General features: G+C 43.1%; 1 protein-coding gene across 1 annotated transcript in view; it reads left to right on the top strand.

The window, feature by feature from the left end:
- Window positions 1-19,978, top strand: part of atp8b1 (ATPase phospholipid transporting 8B1) — a 67,532-nt gene that overhangs the window by 36,146 nt on the left and 11,408 nt on the right. The window contains exons 7-15 of the mRNA XM_080509749.1: window positions 228-300; window positions 1,883-1,953; window positions 4,605-4,687; window positions 6,853-7,011; window positions 8,634-8,722; window positions 8,915-9,105; window positions 16,915-16,999; window positions 17,997-18,120; window positions 19,886-19,929. Coding sequence (XP_080365875.1) covers window positions 228-300; window positions 1,883-1,953; window positions 4,605-4,687; window positions 6,853-7,011; window positions 8,634-8,722; window positions 8,915-9,105; window positions 16,915-16,999; window positions 17,997-18,120; window positions 19,886-19,929 — 919 coding nt within the window. The remainder of the gene's footprint in view (window positions 1-227; window positions 301-1,882; window positions 1,954-4,604; window positions 4,688-6,852; window positions 7,012-8,633; window positions 8,723-8,914; window positions 9,106-16,914; window positions 17,000-17,996; window positions 18,121-19,885; window positions 19,930-19,978) is intronic.

Below are 19,978 nucleotides of genomic sequence, written 5' to 3'. Positions count from 1 at the left end.
TCAATTCCTATCAGTGACTTCTTTTCATTTAATGTACATTTCATTTGATTGGGTGTTTCCAAGGCTGTTTCCAAGGTTGTTATAATGTGGCTCAAAGGTTGCACGCCCACTTTACTTTGAAATTCAGTGATATCACTCGATCTGTAATAAAATCTTGCCCCAACAAGTATTTACACCGAGACACTGATAGACACTGCTAATTTTTCAACTGTTTTTAAACTGTTTAGGTTTGAAGAGTCGAAGTGGAGGCACATCGAAGTGGGAGATGTGATCCGGCTCAAGAAAAACGACTTTGTCCCGGTGAGGATTGTTACTGCGCTAAACCAGACAGACAGACAGTGACAGACTGACCATGACTGATGCCCTGTCCACGACGGGCCAAGAACATCTTTTTTTCTCCAAGTCATTCTCAAAATGTTTCCCCTCCACATGGGAAATATCTGCGTCCATGAAAACTACTCAAAATGATGTAAGGTCATATGCCAGGCCTATAGGTGACGCTGCAACGCTGCTGCAGAAAAACACCAAATCTGGACAAATTGACAAATCCAACATCTGGCCTTATTAAAGCAAATGGCATCAGTCGCTTCTGCAGCACAACGTGGAGCATGTAAATTGTTGGTGTTAAGTGATGTTGTGGAGAGGGTCATGGGATTATTAGGTCGAGAGGCGCAGATGACATGGTTTTCAGCAGTTGTGCGTCTTTCCCACCTTCACGTCAAAGCCTGAGGCAGACTGACCGAAAAGATTCTGTCAACTATCTGTCTGTCTGGCTCAAACTGTCACAAATATTTATTCACCTGCACAAATTGTATTCCTACAAGATCATGAATCATACGCTGAATTTTGAAAAAGAAGCATTGAACATGTGAGCTCATGTCGGTCAGCAACACGTCTCATAAAAATTGGGACGGGGCGACGATACAAGGAACAACTGGATGACCGTTTGACAACTGTGCACATTTCTAGTCCACGAGGGGATTGTGCAATTTAGTATTTGCCTGTTTTGTGTTTTACTCTTTAAAGGTCCTGCCCACAGAGCTCAACAGTGACACACATTCACAACTGTGAGAAAAATTGTTATCAAGAACGAGCTTCATATTTGTTATTTCTACTGTGGAGGTTGAGCAGGACAGACATGGGTCCTGACTGCAACCACAGACGTCCTGCCCACTACACTATGGTGCACAGTTTATCTGAGGAGTAAAATATTCATGCGTTCAGGTTTTTTTTAAATTTTTTACATTTAGCATAACTTCGCAACTCTTATAAATCTGTTCTCAACAATAAAATAATTTCTTCATCTGGTGGAGCAAAAACTAGCAATACAAAACTCACAAGGCCTTCCCCTCTTTTAAAAACCACTTATAATATGAAACATTTTCTATGGCTACATTTCACCTTAAAACTTTAGCACGTTGGACTGTAAACGATGTATCATCATATGTTTCAAAGGTTTTAAGTTCTACTGTAATAGTTGGTTTTCGTTCTGCCTGTTAGTATTTATTATCCTTTCCTGATAATCAATCAATCAACTTTATTTATAAAGCGCTTTTAAGCAGCCGCAGCTGAAACAAAGTGCTGTACATTGTAAATAAATAAAAATATAAGTCGCAAAATAAAAACATTAAAACAATCAAAACAATAAGATGTTAAAACAATAAACGAAACATGAGGTTAAAACAACAACAAAAAAAACGAAGGCACTAAAACCAGACCAGAGTCTCACGCTGAGGTAAAAGCCAAAGAATAAAAATGTGTTTTAAGACGAGTTTTAAAAACGGACAGTGAGGGGCTTGTCTAACAGGGAGGGGGAGGGCATTCCAGAGGTGAAACCTTTAGTTTTACTAAATGTTCTGTCATTAATGTGTTTTCCCTGCAGGCTGATGTGTTGCTGTTGTCCAGCTCCAACCCAAACAGTCTGTGCTACGTGGAAACGGCAGAGCTCGATGGGTAATGTCTCGATGGTCCTTTCTTTTTACGTTTAAATTATTTCAGTGGGAAAAAGGAAAATGTCACCTTTGTGTGTCTGACAGTGCAGTGTTCTTTTAATTCAACCTCAACCGTTAAGTCAATTACTCAGCGATAAGAGAAAATTACATTTGTACAGAGCATTTGCAGGGAGCCTATGTGACTATTTTTTAAGAAATGCCTTTAAAACAACCAACCAGGCGTTTCGGATGGATGCTTCACCCTTCATGGGGCAATAAAAATGCAATAAAAATGCAAAGTTGAAAAGAAGTTTTGAGCAGAAGCATCTTCTCTGGGAGCTTTTCCACTGGAAAGAACCAGGTTCTAGATCAGAGCCAGGACTAGATTTAGCACCAGTTCTTTGTCTTGCCAAAGCCAAAGCCGGTGCTAAACAGGAGCTAGCCTGGTGCTACGCTGGCTGCACTTCTTTGTTGGGCCAGAGAGGAACCAGGCTGGAGCCTGACGTGTCATCATGGGGGGGCGGAGTTACCGCTGGAGTTATCACTACTGACAAGGTGGAAGAGAGGTTCAACCGGCTTTCTGAAAACTATCAAATCAAATCAAATCAAATCAAACTTTGTTTCTATAGCCCTTTATAATCACCCGGTGACATCCAAAGTGCTTTACAACAAAGCTAAAACAATACATTAAGAAGAAAATACGAGAATAAATACATAAAAACAAAAAACCATAAATAAAACACAGGTGTGACTGTGGGAGGAGCGACGGTGCTGCAGGTTGGTGAAGCCTTCTAGAGATTCCTAGAAACAGAGCATACAGAATAAAATACACTGCCCTCGACAGAGTTAAAAGCCAACTTACAAAAGTGAGTTTTCAGCTTTGATTTAAAAAGGCGGAGATCAGTAGTGGTGCGAATGTCGCGGGGCCGTTTGTTCCACAGTCTGGGAGCAGCGACACCCCGCTGTTTATATCTCCACCTTGGAACGTCTAGAAGAAGCTGAGCTGAAGAACCAGGGCCCTGCCAGGGTCACGTAGGGTTAAAATATCAGACAAGTAAGAAGAACCAGGGCCCTGCCAGGGTCACGTAGAGTTAAAATATCAGACAGGTAAGAAGAACCAGGGTCACGTAGAGTTAAAATATCAGACAGGTAAGAAGAACCAGGGTCATGTAGAGTTAAAATATCAGACAGGTAAGAAGAACCAGGGTCACGTAGGGTTAAAATATCAGACAGGTAAGAAGAACCAGGGTCACGTAGAGTTAAAATATCAGACAGGTAAGAAGAACCAGGGCCCTGCCAGGGTCACTAATTGAAGACGTGTAATAGAAGACTGGCTGAGGCCGACATAGAGGGCATTGCAGTAGTCCAGTCTGGAGCTAATAAAAGCATGTGTTGCCTTTTCAAGATCCTGTTGATTCAGGAACGGCTTCACTTTGGCCAGGAGGCGGAGCTGATAAAAACTGGCTTTGACCACAGAACTAATCTGTTTATCAAATTTAAGACCGTTGTCGAACGTTACCCCAAGATTTGTAACAACTGGTTTAAAATAGGGGGCCGGAGCACCAGAGTGTGTTTTAAAAACATTCACCAATCTACAATGAATGCAGAGCCCCAGAGTGGTTATAGAGAAAAAAATAAAAATAATGCGTGGGAACGATGTAATCAGTCGCTTCCTGAAGTTAATAATGGGAGAGAATGAGGTAGTTTAATCCGTGATAACGCCGCCGTGGCGCCAAGTACACATGATGTAACTGCAATATCACTCGTGGGAGTCCCGGGTTCAATTCCCGGCCAAAACGCAGTTATGTTTAGTCTTTTTTTGTTTTCTTTGTTTTATTTGGTCAACTAGCTCCCAGTGGCTACTCCACCTTTTCATCAGGTGCTCCATCATGCAAGAGGAGTGAATGGGAGGCTGTGTGTGAAGCTGTCAATGCAAAAGCACACACACACACACACACTGAATCATTGTTATACACCACTTGCATGAATCAAATATTATTGTTGCAAATGAATGCAGTGGTGTGCCAGGGAAAGTGTGAGATATGGATATATCACACTGGGGGTTCTTGATATACTGTAAGTACACAGAGATGATCAGGGGCTTGTGAGAAAGATCTGAAGCTGTAGTTTAGCCAGCCACAAACTTTAACCATTAACTAGTAATGATGCAGTGAAGACATGCTCATTTCATTTGATGGGGATTAATATTAGCATGATTTAATTAATACATTTACTCAACAAGAAGCCACACCTCACCACAATGTGTGTTGATTGCATTTGCGAATCAACTATGATCTGTACATTGATGACATTAAGACATTTCCTCTTGACATGCAGTCGATGGTTCAGATTACATAAAACAAAAATGTTCTCGCTGCAAATGATGCTTTTATGTTGACCAGTTCGTCACCGGCGTATCACATTTACAGTATTTATTCCCAGTTTCACCTCTACATGTCACCGACGCATCAACAGATCTAGAAACGTGCACATGCCTGCCATGACGCTGGCGTGAGGCACATTTGCACCCTTGTTTCACACCTTGATGCATCTGAAAATCGCCGGAGAAAAAGAACGTATACCATGTTTTTATGCATGCAGACCCTTTGTGCACAGGACCCCTGGTGTCCAGCTCTGCTTAACAGCTTCTCACCTTTCACTGTCGTCATGCAGAGAGACCAACCTGAAGTTTAAACTGGGCCTGCGAGTGACTGATGAGAGGCTGCAGGAGGAGCGGCAGCTGGCTGAATTTGATGGTGAGAACACACCGACATTGGAAACTCCAAATCAGAAAATACAAATAATCCGAAAACCGTATGACTTTTAATCTCTTGATGCTGTTTGGTTTGTTTTCGCCATTGGACTGCTCTTTTGTCCCAAGATTACGATTGTACATGAACCAAGTTACTCTTGAATATTCCAGGTATCTGCTGCTTCTCCTAAAAGGTGTGAACAGAAACCTGACTCTGTCATTGGCTTGAAGTGAGCTGTTTTGGCACAATGTGGAGAAAATGAATTAAAAGATGACCACGTATTTCAAACATATTTTAGGAGCAGACAAGCGCAGCACAATGAAACTGCGTTGACCTTGTAGCAACCAATAACCTAATGATGGCAAGTGACTTAATACCCGCCAATAGCATTGTCATTTTGGACATTTTAAAAGCCAGTCACATCATAAAGATTCACAATCGTATTTTAAAGCAAGACCTACAGTCTGTATTCTCAATGACAGAATATGTCAACTATCCATTGCCATATTTATTTTTTAATTTATCTCCAACCAATGCAGAATGATTTATGTATTAAATATTTATTGGCGTCTGTTGTCCCATCATTGGCTAATGAGGGTTCATTAATGTTCAATAATGTAAATGTGTTATTGCATTATTGGCAAAATTTTAGGTTAATGGTTTTATTACATTTTAAAAAAGCCCAAATACTGACGCTGTGTGTGTGAATGTGATGCAATGCAAAGCACTTTGAAGACCGCTCAAGTAGTGGGAAAGCGCTGTACAAGTAGGGGTGGGTACCTTGTACATGGTAGATCTGTGATGGTAGATCTGTGATGGTAGATCCGTGATGGTAGCTCCGTGATGGTAGATCCGTGATGGTAGCTCCGTGATGGTAGCTCCGTGATGGTAGCTCCGTGATGGTAGATCCGTGATGGTAGATCCATGATGGTAGATCTGTGATGGTAGCTCCGTGATGGTAGCTCCGTGATGGTAGCTCCGTGATGGTAGATCCGTGATGGTAGATCCGTGATGGTAGCTCCGTGATGGTAGCTCCGTGATGGTAGCTCCGTGATGGTAGCTCCGTGATGGTAGATCCGTGATGGTAGATCCGTGATGGTAGATCTGTGATGGTAGATCTGTGATGGTAGATCCGTGATGGTAGCTCCGTGATGGTAGCTCCGTGATGGTAGCTCCGTGATGGTAGCTCCGTGATGGTAGATCCGTGATGGTAGCTCCGTGATGGTAGCTCCGTGATGGTAGATCCGTGATGGTAGATCTGTGATGGTAGATCCGTGATGGTAGATCCGTGATGGTAGATCCGTGATGGTAGCTCCGTGATGGTAGATCCGTGATGGTAGCTCCGTGATGGTAGCTCCGTGATGGTAGATCTGTGATGGTAGCTCCGTGATGGTAGATCCGTGATGGTAGCTCCGTGATGGTAGCTCCGTGATGGTAGATCCGTGATGGTAGCTCCGTGATGGTAGCTCCGTGATGGTAGATCCGTGATGGTAGATCCGTGATGGTAGATCTGTGATGGTAGATCCGTGATGGTAGATCTGTGATGGTAGATCTGAGGCTGGTGAAACTTGTGCACTTCTCAGCCTGGAGAAAAATCTTCTGCTCGGCCAGGTGCTTCCTGGGATTAGAAGTATTCCCGCCACTGGCCTTGCACTTTGCATCACAAATATTGCTGCAAGCATCATCTACATCACATTTCCAGAAGTGGAGCCGTACTTTGGTGAACCTTCTTTCCGCCATGCTTGCTCCGCAGCCTCCGTTGTATGAAGCTGCAGCTACTGACCTCATTATGCTCATGTGTGTGCAATGCTGTGTTCAAGTGCAGCTCAGAAAATTTCCTACTCCTCCGCTCCCTCACAGTCACATGGATGTGTTTAGATACCGAAACATGGTACCGTTTGATTTTATGTGAATCAGTACTTGGTCGTACCGACAGAATTAGGTTGGTACCTATAAAAGTACTGAATTTGATACCATCCCTATATATAAGTAAAGTCTATTTACCATCAAGGTGTTACATAAATCTCTACTACAGACCCCTTTAAGTTATGATCCTTCCTTGAGTGAAATATGTCACCATTGATATAAATTACATGGAGCTTTGTCAGCGTGAACTCACCGAGATTCAGACTGAAGCTTTCCCCGTTTCTCTTGTTTTTGATTCACAGCTCTGATTGAGTGCGAGGAGCCAAACAACCGTCTGGATAAGTTCATTGGAACAATGCTGTGGAAAGGAGAGCGTTACCCTCTGGAACTGGACAACATGTTGCTCCGGGGCTGCAAGGTCCGAAACACCGAGGCGTGTCACGGCCTGGTCATCTTTGCAGGTACGACCAACCAGACGGCTTCATTGCGGACAACACAGTTCTTGGAAGTACAATTAAAGCTTGGTGAGCTTTGTGTACCAGCATTTAGAACACAGTGCCTCACCTTTTTTATTAGTCAAACACTGTTCATCACTGCTAAAGTTAATTTGAATCTGATGACATAGCAGTTAGAAATAAAAGAATTCAACCTGCAAGCAGCCTTGCTCAGGATCTCGCACTCTGGACTCTGGCCCGTCGGGCTCGGCCTAATCGTGGCGTCTGGCCTCTTTTAAATATTGATCAAATGTACATTTAGAAGGTTTTAACAAAAAGGGACTTTTTGAAAGATGTGGGGTGTTTTATTTTGGAAACCAACTAAACTCTAATGTAGCTCATGGCATATAGACCACCACCTAACCCAAACCCTCATTTTTCTGGTTTCCAAAGATAAGGATCTACTATCGTGGGCGTGGATGGTGGGGTGGTGTTGAGGTGAAGCAAAGCAAGACACTTTGAGCTAGGGTTGGTCCTTTAACCCTCACCCTAGGGTGGGGTCAAAAGTGGGAGGGACCCGGCTAATTAACTAGTGATCCATAACCCTCACCCCCCCTTGAGGCCACTCCCCCAAATATTAGCTCTTAACAAGTCAAACGTAACATGTTAAACTGCAGATACGGACAAATGTCAAAGTCTTTCCTTCTTTTGATCCTTTTGTAACTGCAAGAATTCGCCAGTCTATTCTGAAATTTACATATTCAAGGAAATCAGATATTATATTTGCAAAAAACCCCCACAATATCTGTATCTGGTATCATATTTTTATTCAGGATTAAAAGAATTTGTCATCATCTGGAAAAAAAGTTTTGAGTTTACATGTCTGAAGTAGCACTTCACATAAATTGGACACCTTTATTGTGAAAGGTCTTGCGTTGTGTGACCTCCACAGATGCATTAATTAATTCTGACCAAGGCCGGTTTTCAATGTCATTTTTGCCAATCTAGTGTTTTTAGATCAGCCTCTGTCAGTTTTCATATTTGTACTTAAAAAAAAAAAAAAAATCACATGGCGGCCGAAATAGATCCTGTGGCGGGCCGCTTCTGGCCCCCGGGCCGCATGTTGGACACCCCTGCTTTAGACACTAGGAGGCATAGTTTGATGCGGAAGCATGATTTTGTGCCATCTGACTCAATGATAAACGCCGCTTGAAATTGCGGGGGGGAATTAGAGCATTGTTCTCTCTCGTCAAAACGGTCATGTTTGATGGAATTTTCCTCACGTGTCGCATCGTCTTGTTTGGCAGGTTCTTGTCGCGATGATGACATGCTCGTTGGAGTGTTCCGTCGAATGAGGACACTGGACTTTATTTGAATAACTTGTCAGTTTTGGCATCACTACAAACTTTTGCAGAGGTGCAAAGCTGCTGTCTCTCCCTGTCCTGTTCACAAAACTGTCAGTTATTAAAGTTCATTAAACTTGTCGCTCAACAGTTGTTCCTGACAGCAACAAGAAACCTGTGTGACTATTAGCGACATTAGCCTGTATTCACAGAAGCTTTTATGCGTCAACAGCTTCTCTTTTTTGATGTCTGCATGTTGGTAGCTTGTCAGCTTGAATATTTGAATGAATCAATATGTGTCCCCAGGAGCTGATACCAAAATCATGAGAAACGGAGGCAAGACAAGGTTCAAGAGGACCAAAATTGATGAGCTGATGAACTATATGGTTTACACAGTGAGTCTGGATCACAACTAGGATTTCGTCTTTGATGTTATTTACCTCTTTCTTAATATTAGCATACCACAAAAACAAGGTCTCGTTTTCTTTCTGATTGAGTCTCTGTAACATAAAACCAGAAGATATCTATTAGGATGCTTTGATAGACCTTCATTGTATGAATGTGTTTGTGTCCCTCCCTCACTGTAGATCTTTGTGATGCTCATCCTGGTAGCAGCTGGTCTGGCTATCGGTCACACCTACTGGTATGACGACATTGGCTCGAAGGCCTGGTATCTGTATGACGGCAAGAACCAGGACGCCTCCCTGCGGGGCTTCCTCAGCTTCTGGGGATACATCATCATCCTCAACACCATGGTGCCCATTTCCCTCTACGTCAGGTCAGTGAGTTCCTGAGGAATCTCCTCAACATCAGGGTTTCCGCGAGGTGGTCGGGTCCATGTGAGTATCACAGAGGGTCCAGCCAAGGGGCCTGTGGTCGTAGCTGCAAAATTGGTCTCCATCTTTCAACAAAAACGTATTTTTGGAGCCCTAAAGAATGTTACTTGTTCCATTTGGAAGATTGGTGGTTCCAGGTTTCACCATTTAATTGTGATACATTTGACTGCTGTTGTAGGTGAATTTGGAAGCGATATTTCTGAGCTTTTTTATTAATATCTGTTGGTATAAACCCAAGTATGTGCCTTTTGGATCTATTGTAATATTTTGTTGAAGTATTGCGAGGGTTAGGTTCTTGTTCGCTCTGTGTCTGAGCCATGAGGCGTGTTCACGATATGAACTCCCTCTCTGCTCTCTCTCCTTCCCTCCTCTAACCAGTCAGTCTGTCAGCCTCGTTTGTTAGATTTAGACACAATTAAACACAACATTGTTCAGTAAAATGTCTCAAAATAACAGGTACTATTTATATTTGAATTATTTTAAAAGAAAGTCGAGCTTTTTGAATTTATTTACATCATACTTTACATCACTTCTCATGTTAGTTGCCTCCCCTTGAGGACTTACTCGTTCTTTTAAAATATTTTTCCATATTTTCTCCCTTTCAGTAGCCACCGGTTTGTATGGGAATTGCTTCCCGAGCAACCAGACCAGTCAATGTGCTTACAAATGCTTTCCAGTCTTAAGTTTGTATGGCAATTATGTCCCGCGCAACCAGACCGTTCAGCAATTTGCCACACTCCAACAGGCAGTATGTGTATACACTCGGACACCACTGAAATATCTCGCACCCACTTCAGAAAGAAAGAGAAACCACATTCACCCAGTTCTCATTCATGGGAGTGTTCGCCAACACTCTTGAAATCTTGAGAGGGATGTGGGAATCTGGCTCGCAGGACAAAGTTGTCAGGAGAATTTTCCTAGTAAAAAAAGCAGAGGGAGACAAAGTCACAGTACAGCCTTTGCATGACCGTCCAGGAGTTTGCCTAACTCTGAAGTCAGACGGCGTCTTCTTAAAGGCTGAAGTTGTTTTGAGAAAGATCCACTGCACTGAAAGACACCAATGGAAGCACAGAGGTTCCAGAAGTGCTGACAAAGGTCACCCTTGAACACAGACTGTAGAATTACACATCAGTCTATATGAGAAAAATCAAGATTTCTCCAACGGCCTCAAAGATCTTTTCCCCAAAATCTTTGTAATTTAGAATGTGTCCAGAATATAGCAGTGTGATTCCTGATCTCTCCAGTGCTGCAGTTCCTCCAGCGGTTGTCTGGGGACAGTGGGCCCAGCTTTGCCATGGCGTGGAGAAATTTCTCATGAGCAGTGATGTGCAGTCGGGGTAGGCAGTACCTACCCACGGGTGAATAGAAATGAACAAATATTCATTTTGATTATTTATTTTAATAATTAGAATTTATTAAAAAATTGCAGGTAGCCTACAATACCTATTGTTTTGTAAGTGTAAGCATTTTGTGCTTTTCATAGCCCTAATGGCTGAACACCTCTATCTTCTGGTATGGCAGAGGCTGCACAAGTCCTTCCCTCCTGCACTGTTTTACTGTGGAGGCCACATCCTCTCCTCCGTTCGTTCATAGTGCATCAGTCAATTGATACAAAGCCGCAACGCTCTCCAGCTAGTTGGTGGGTTAACAGGCGGGATGATGGCACTCGTGACGATAAAGACATTTTCACAACTTTGGTTTGAAGAAAAACATGTGAATTTGGTGTGCCGACGTGCTGCAAGAGTGGTTGCCAGACGGTTTTCCAGAATTTCCTCGGGGCCGACTGATAGTCCTCCTCCATGGCCTCCCCGAACTCCTCCCAGACCCCAGTTTTTGCCTCCACCATAGCCCGGGCTGCGGTTCGCTTGGCCTGCCGGTACCTGTCAGCTGCCTCGGGAGTCCTATGAGCTAACAACGCCTGATAGGACTCCTTGGACAACCTCTGTCACTTTAATGTTCTGGGTAAAATAATGTCTAACTTGAAGGTACCTGAAGAAGTCATCATGGCCCAGCACATGTTTTTGCTTTAGATTTTCAAAGCTTTGGAGTGCCCCCTTGTGGACAAATGACTAATTAATTTAGCATTTTGAGATCCAATTCTTAAATCTGTTGTCATAATTATTGGGGGTAAATTCAGAATCATATGCAAACCAATGTAAAATTTTGAAAAGTCTTCAAGATTCCAAAGCTTGATTGCCTTATTCCAAGCTGAGAGCATCACATGCAATATGTGATGTGAAATAAGACACATACTTTGAGGGCCATTTCTAGAATGAGTTGATGTGAATGAGACTTGTTTTGTAAAACGTCAGGAGTCATCAGATGGTGTTCGGTTCCTGTGTGATGTTGTCTTTGATGTGATTTGTGTAGGATTGTGAGTTAACTAGTTAGTAAAGCAAAGATTAGCATGCAGACCCTGTGTCTGTGGCAGAGCTAACGTTGGTTTACAAGTTGATAACTGCTCCTAATATCATTATCTATAGGACTCAATCACTGTAGCAGAATCAACACATCTTCATAAAGTTAAACAGTTCTATCATAGCATCAGGTTTAACTAATCTCAGGTAAAGCCCAGTTGTTCCCACTTCCTTGAAGGAGTTCGGTTGTTGTCCTGCTGGAGGGAAGCTGGTGTCTTCTCCTGTAGTTAGCACCTCCTGCTAACTGTGGTTGCTGGTCCTGCAGGCCGAGGAGAAGAAGATGGAGTTGATGTTTCAGGAGTCCTTCTTTACAGCTCCTGGTTGTTCCTTTGTCCAGACTGAGGAGCTGGTCGCTCAGGTCTGTGATGGTTTTCCTGCTTGTTCAGGAAAAACACAAAGAAGTTCTGTGAGGCGTCGTTTCCCTGGAGAGCAGACTCTGGGTGCTGGTCTCTGGGTCAAGGGAAGGTCTGACCCTCGTGGTCGGGTCAGTAGAGGAGTTGAGGAGTGAAGGCCCCTGGTTGCAGGCCTCTGGTGTTAGCTGTATGCTAACGCTGGATGAGTTGAGCTGCTGGGAAGCAGCTCTTCAGCAACCCACCTACTCAGGGTCAAGTCTTGCAAGAGAGCGAGTGGAGGCTGGCTGAATGCCTTTTGTTCCACGTGTGTGAATTCAGAGGTGTCAAAGCCTGAGAGCTTCAACCAATCAGTGACTGGCTGAATGCATGGGGGAAGAGTCTTGTGAGCAGAAAGGGGGGGAGGAAGGTCCTGCAGAAGGTCCTCCACCCCCACTGGGTGTGAAAGACAATCACATTCCTGGGTCAGAATTCATATGTCATGACTGCGTCTCATGACAAATGAATATTGTCTTTCCCCAGAAATGAACAAACTTTCTGTGGTCCTGTGAGATCCCAACACTGGATATGTTTATCTGGGGTCGTAGTGCTGGCCCCAGATCAGCCCTGAGAACTGGTGAGAAGGTTTTCCTGTGAGATTTACCTACAGATAGCTGGATCAATGAATATATACAGATCTAGATACATTAATTCTATGTGCATGTCAAAACATATTGAATTCATAATAAATATATTTATATCTACGTATCTAGATCAATCGACTTGTCTTGTAAAACGTTAGGAGTCGTCAGATGGTGTTCAGTTACTGTGTGATGTTGTCTTTGGTGTGATATGTGTAGGATTGTGAGTTAACGAGTTAGTAAAGCAGATTAGCATGCAGACCCTGTGTCTGTGGAAGAGCTAAGGTTGGTTTGCAGGTTGATAATTGCTCCTAATATCATTATCTATAGAACTCAATCACTGTAATAGAATCTACCATATTTTCCACACTATAAGGCGCACCTACATTGATTGACATAATTTACAACTTTGTTCATATATAAGGCACTCCGCCCTATAAGGCGCATGCAATAGACCAGTGGTCAGCAACCTTTATAGCTCAAAGCCATTAGGTTACATTTTCCACTGATTCTAACACCCAGAGAGGTGCACGCACTTTATTTTGATAGTCCTACCTGCAGCCTATGCCAGGAGGACACTACACACAAAACCTTCTTCACTGCTGGTTGACAACTTACAACTACCGGTAATAAACTAAACTACATGAACTAAGCAACAAAAACACAACACAACACAATTATTACCGACACCACAAACCAAATAGAACCCCCAATAATTGCATTTAAAACACCACAAACAGCTGCAATGAATTATGGGAGTTTCTATCGGCTGCACTGAGGAGCTCAGGATGTCCCATCATGCCTTGCAGCGACAAATTCATGTTTTGTGTTGTTGGAGGTTATTGTGGGTTGTTGTTGGGCTTGGTGTTGTGTTGATTGTGTTTATGTGTTTTTGTTCCCCAGTTTAGGGAGTCATTATTTCATCTAGTTTATTTTGGTTTGTTAGAATGTTGGTGTGCAACCATGAGTGATGAATGTGTTGTGTGGAGTGTCGTCCGCTCTGAAGATCCAGTTGAGAAGTTAGAGTTGTCAAAATAAAAGCTTCTGGTTGTTCAGCTGTCAAATAGCAGTCTCCAGTAGAGCAATTCTTCCATATATAAGGCGCACCGGGTGATAAGGCGCACTGGCAGCTTTTGAGAAAATTTGAGGTATTTAGGTGCGCCTTATAGGGCGGAAAATACGGTAATATCATTATCAAAAGAACTCAATCACTGTAACAGAATCAACACATCTTCATGAAGTTAAACAGTTCTATCATAGCATCAGGTTTAACTAATCTCAGGTAATGCCCAGTTGTTACCACTTCCTTGAAGGAGTTCAGTTGTTGTCCTGCTGGAGGGAAGCTGGTGTCTTCTCCTGTAGTTAGCACCTCCTGCTAACTGTGGTTGCTGGTTCTGCAGGCTGAGGAGAAGAAGATGGAGTTGATGTTTCAGGAGTCCTTCTTTACAGCCCCTGGTTGTTCCTTTGTTCAGACTGAGGAGCTGGTCGCTCAGGTCTGTGATGGTTTTCCTGGTTGATGGGAGATCAGACTCTGGATGCGGATCTCTGGATCTGGGGAAGGTCTGACCCTCGTGGTCGGGTCAGCAGAAGAGTTGAGAAGTGAAGGCCCCTGGTTGCAGGCCTCTGGTGTTAGCTGTATGCTAACGCTGGGTGAGCTGCCTCCAGCAACCCACCTACTCGGGGAAGACTCACTGCAAGAGACTCTCAGCAAGACTGTTTTTTTTGGGCAGGCTTTTGTTGAAAGTGTGTGGATTCGAAGGTGTCAAATCCTGAGAGCTTCAACCAATCAGTGACTGGCTGAGTGCATGGGGGAAGTGCCATTTGTGAGCAGAAAGCGGGGGAGGTTTTACTGTGGCAAAAGGTCCCACCACTGGGTATGATGGTCAATCACATTCCCGCTTCCGAATTCATATATCATGACAAATAAAAATGGTCTTTCCTTAGAAATGAACACATTTTCTGTGGTCTTGTGAGATCCCAAAACCGTGTTCTTAAACTGTGCTCTGAGCAACTTGCCCCCGTTTTAACAGATCTTTTTAACATGTCACTCAGGAAGTGCACTGTCCCATTTAGTTCTAAAAAACTATTAGAATTCCTGTGCCCAAGTAGACACCTGTGACGTGTCTGAACGACTATAGGCCAGTGACCCTCACATCCGTACTAATGAAAACCTTTGAGCGGTTGGTGCTGCATTTTATCAGAGATCAAATCCCTGTGTCTGTGGATCCGCTCCAATTTGCATACAGAAACAACAGAAGTGTTGAGGACGCCATTTCCTTTGCTTTGACTTACCAGCATCTGGACAATGGGAAATCATACGCAAGAATGCTATTTATAGACTACAGTTCAGCTTTTAACTCAATGCTCCCAACAAATCTTATTCACAAACTCCAACACCTTGGACTTGACGATGCCATTTGTAAATGGATTTTAAATGTTCTTAATTGCCGACCACAAAGGGTCAATGGCTGCATTTCTGATGAGCTGTTTACTAGTATTGGTTCCCCGCAGGGATGTATTTTGAGCCCCCTGTTGTTTACACTGTATACTCATGACCTTGTAGCATCTCATGAAAGCAATGTGATAATAAAATATGCAGATGATACAACCGTCATAGGGCTTATTGGCTCCAAAAATGAGTCACATTATCGTGACGAGGTGGAAAAGGTAGTTAAATGGAGTACAGAAAACAACTTGCTTCTGAACACCTCAAAAACATGTGAACTTGTCATCGGCTTTCATCACAATAAGAATCAGGCACCAATTACCATCAACAATTCTGAGGTACAGATTGAAGAGGAATGTAAAGTCTTGGGCGTGACTCTTTCTCATGACCTGATTGGAGCTCAAACACCAGAGACATCGCTAAGAAATCCAGACAGCCCCTCTTCTCTTTACGCAAGCTCCGCGATTTTTCTCAAAATACAAAGATTCTTTTAAACTTTTACTATTGTGTTATCGAGAGTGTCTTAACGAATTGTATTACTGTGTGGTTTGAAAATCTCCCCCTCAAAGAAGAAAAAGACTGAACAAAGTGGTTCAGTTTGTTCAGCCGCACTATTGGCTGCTCTCTGCCACTCCTGGAGGTCACACACTGAGCCAGACTCTTGAATCAGCTCTCCGGACAGTAAATGAGGCCTCAGGCCACCCTGCCAGGGCCGTCTTTGAAATACTTCCTTCAGGGAAAAGATATTGCTCGATCAAATATTCCACTGCTCGCCATTCAAACAGTTTCTTCCCACAAGCAGTGATGACTCTAAACAAGGCACTTTAATTTTGTATGGACATTTTATTGCGGTTTTAATCTATACATTTTTATAAGGCTTTGACGGATTGTTTGTTTGATTGGGTATTTTTTTTAGACACTTGCATTTTATTTTACAGGGACTTTTATTGCACTGTATTTTAACAATTGAAATTTTATGTGGCACTGATCGTTTGTTGTTTTTTGTTTTCTTATCGTGAATTGTCATTTAAATGTTGACAGCACACTTTCTGAACTCTTTGCACACTCTTTTCCAATGTGGTTCCCATACCACAAATGGCAAATAAACTTGAAACTTGACTTGACGCTTCCATGTTACCAATGTCCGAGTGTCGCAAGTACGTGAGTGTCCGAGACTGTGGCCATGCTCCACTCGGGCTTACTTCTGTGTGCCTTCCATAACGCTACGTAAAATATCTCCAATTCTGCTGCCCGGCGTTCTACACCTTTCCTAAAGTACTTAATTTTTCAGTGGTTCTGAGCCTCTGGCTCTTTATTTGCTTTTAAATTGTGATTGTTGAGATGGGGAGTCGGAGGATGTCCTCACACAAGCTCTGGCACATGCGCAGCCAGCGTGTACAGTCGTGCACAGGACACACGGTCACAAAATTTGGGTCTGCACGATGTTGAGGTCACGAGTACCGCGCGTACTGGCGGACATTGGTAGCATGGAAGGGCCTTCAGACCGCCGGACCTTGCAGCTTGGAATCAGCGACCAAGGCTCCAATTGGAATCCCTTGAATTGTTTTCCCTTCTATATCCGTCCATTCAAAATGGGTTCCAAACCCACTCAGTGACAGGTCTTCATCCCGGTCGGATTCACTGAGCTCCATCTCAGTGAAAGCAAGGAGACTGTTGTAAGGACTGTTGGCAGCGAAAGAAGTTTGAGGTGGTCATCAAGGCTCCTTTCCCTGAGCTTACAACGCACTCCACCCCCTTGTACTGTTTTCCAATAACTTATCTTCTTTTTTGTTCTACAAAGTTGAGAGAGCGAGAGAGACAGAGACGGACACAGGGTGGCGTTACATGATGCACCTGAAGACACAAGTTTGATTGGTTCATTCATAAAGTCTCTTGTTTTGTGTGTTTTTGTGTACAGTGTGGAGGTGATTCGTCTCGGTCAGAGTAAGTTCATCAACTGGGACCTGCAGATGTATTTTGCAGAGAAGGACACACCAGCCAAGGTATGGAGATTTTTTTATTTATTTTTACTTTGACATATTTAGGAGGTTGAAGTGCTCCTTGTAATCATACCAATATTATTCAAGATGTGAAACCACATCAAACCACATCAAAATCTTAATTTCTTCGACAAGGTGAAGTTTTCTGATGATGTCTAAGGCGACATTCACACTGCAGGCAGATGCCACCCAATTCTGATTTTCTGCTCACAATTGATGCATTTCCCGTCTGTTTTGTGAGAGCGTGAACATTGCAATTCCAATTTTTGCACACAAGACCCAGCCCTCGATCGTATGTGGTACCAAATCGGATTTGTATCTGATGTCATTCAGTGCAACCGCTCACAGAACAGTCAAGTCGCATATATGCAACTTCCACATCATTGACGTGAGACTGACACTAATCTGCACCGGAGGAAGCAGCACTGCCTAAATGTTAAAAGCTGTGCTCTTTTTTTTTTTCTTTCCCAAACCGCCTTCCTCTTTCCCTCGTCATTATGTAAGCTCCTATTGCACAACCACTTGATATACACGCTCTGATTGGGCGGAGCTTTTCTCGTACTTTTTTTCTTAATAGTTTTACAGTTTTAATGTGATTTCTACAGAAGTGATTTAATATAGCTCAAAATAATACAAAAAGGAGTTGTACACAGAAATATAGGTAAGATACAATGACATTTCACTATGACTAAGATGTTAATGTAAGCAATGCTGGAAATGAAGGAAATTAATAAATATTAAACATGATCCATGTCCGAATTGTATTCACTTTTTGTGAAGTTTTCATTAGAAAAGATGCATTACTGAAACACTTTTTTTTTAACTACAATTAAACAATGAGTCAATTTCTGACCTTGAACTTTATCCAGTAAAACAATCAAATCCACCAAGTACATGCACATTTTAACATTCTGCCCATGAAAAGCCTACACTTATATTTTTCAGTCAGTGTGTGAGTGAAGCTCCAGTGTCTGATCGTGATGTTTCTCCTCCTCCTCAGGCTCGAACCACCACCCTGAATGAGCAGCTGGGTCAGATTGAGTACATTTTCTCTGATAAGACTGGCACTCTCACGCAGAACGTCATGCAGTTCAAGAAGTGCACCATCGCTGGACGCAGCTACGGTACTGAAGATGTCACTTTTCTGTCCAAACTTCTTCACACTCCAGAGATGACACATTGGCTAGAAGTACTGATCCGACCGTCAGGGACCTTGAGCAGGAACAATAAAGGGAATTCATTTCAGATTGAAACATATATACAGTGTGTGTTTACACTGCTAAAAGCAGTAATATTACTTTGATAATTATTTCTTTCTGTAAATTGAGCTTCATTCAATCCTAAATCCAATTTTTCATTCAATTGACCAGAATTTGTAATTTAACGTCACATGTTTGACCTCTTTCTAATACGGTACTAGATACAGGTATATTTACTATAAAAGCTCAGACCATCAATCTATACTGGGAAATCAAGTAGGTTTTTTTCTCATTATTTCTTGTATGAAATTAAAGGGAATTGGAAAAATTAATCGAAGAGATTCTGCTATCTGAATTTGAGTAAATATTTTAATTAATGTGCTGGGGAAAAAAAAAATCATGGACGACTCACTGGACAGGCTCCTGTCCGTCACGGACGACCCAGTGGACAGGCTCCTGTCCGTCACGGACGACCCAGTGGACAGGCCCCTGTCCGTCACGGACGACCCAGTGGACAGGCCCCTGTCCGTCACGGACGACCCAGTGGACAGGCCCCTGTCCGTCACGGACGACCCAGTGGACAGGCCCCTGTCCGTCACGGACGACCCAGTGGACAGGCCCCTGTCCGTCACGGACGACCCAGTGGACAGGCCCCTGTCCGTCACGGACGACCCAGTGGACAGGCCCCTGTCCGTCACGGACGACCCAGTGGACAGGCTCCTGTCCGTCATGGACGACCCAGTGCATCCACTGTACAGCACCATGTCCAAACAAAGGAGCAGTGTCAGTGGTGGTTTGCTGTTATTGTCCTGCTCCACTGACACTGAGGAAACGTTTCCTCCCTCATGCGGCTGTTTAACTCCTGCAAGGAAGTGAAACATAAAAGATGATTTCAATGACTGTGAATTTCCTTGTGGGGATAAATAAAGTATCCATCCATCACCCCTCTCTCATCTATGAAAGTGTTTTGTAGCAAAAGACTTGGATTTCTCATCCACAATGCGGATCCTTCAATAAACCCCAAAACACAAGATTTAGCTGTGAAAATGTTGTATTGGTTCCCGAATCAAAGATTATCTTTATCTACTTTCATGAAGCTCAGTCAGCTTCACCACCTCAACTCTTTCCAATGAAATGAGGTTTTTGACACATTAGTAAGTATCATTACTGAAAGATGAACTGCGTCACTCCTCACAGCTCAAGTACAGTGTCAGTATTTGTATTGGTGTATTGATGTGAGGAGTTTTCATTAGAATGTCATCATGTCTTTGCGGCTACAATGACAGTTGGTCCTATTATTGGCCCACAGTGGTCACATGTATTGCTTTCTAGATATAAACACATTTTTACTTTTGGTTCATAATAAGCAAAGAATCTGTTTTGCAGCAGCCTGCATCGTTGCAAGGAGGAGAAACATATTCCAGTGGTAATCTGTGTGAGGAAAGCAGAGCCAACAGGTTAAAGGGAGCTGAAAGATGCATTACAAAGGACGTCTGGTGGGACAAAGCACATATGATTCAATTACTGTGTGCAACACAATTCAAGCTGACAAAGACAGGAGCAGCAGGCTAGGAACTAATGGAGACAAGTTGTTTATTTGTGTAAGCAGAACTTCTGGACCAGTTCTGGTTTAGCTTCTCGTCAACACCTCCGCAGGTTTTCATTCCACGTTGTCTCTCTTCCAACACAGGTGATCCAACCACAGCAGAGGGAGTGTCTCTGGACCGAGGAAGGGTGAGATACAAGGATGATTTAAGTTTGACAGAAAGAATATCATCTTAAA

Source organism: Blennius ocellaris, assembly GCF_963422515.1.
Source record: "Blennius ocellaris genome assembly, chromosome: 15".
Lineage (NCBI taxonomy): Eukaryota > Metazoa > Chordata > Actinopteri > Blenniiformes > Blenniidae > Blennius > Blennius ocellaris.
Note: the sequence above shows the minus strand (reverse complement) of the source record. Positions and strands in the feature narration are given on the sequence as shown.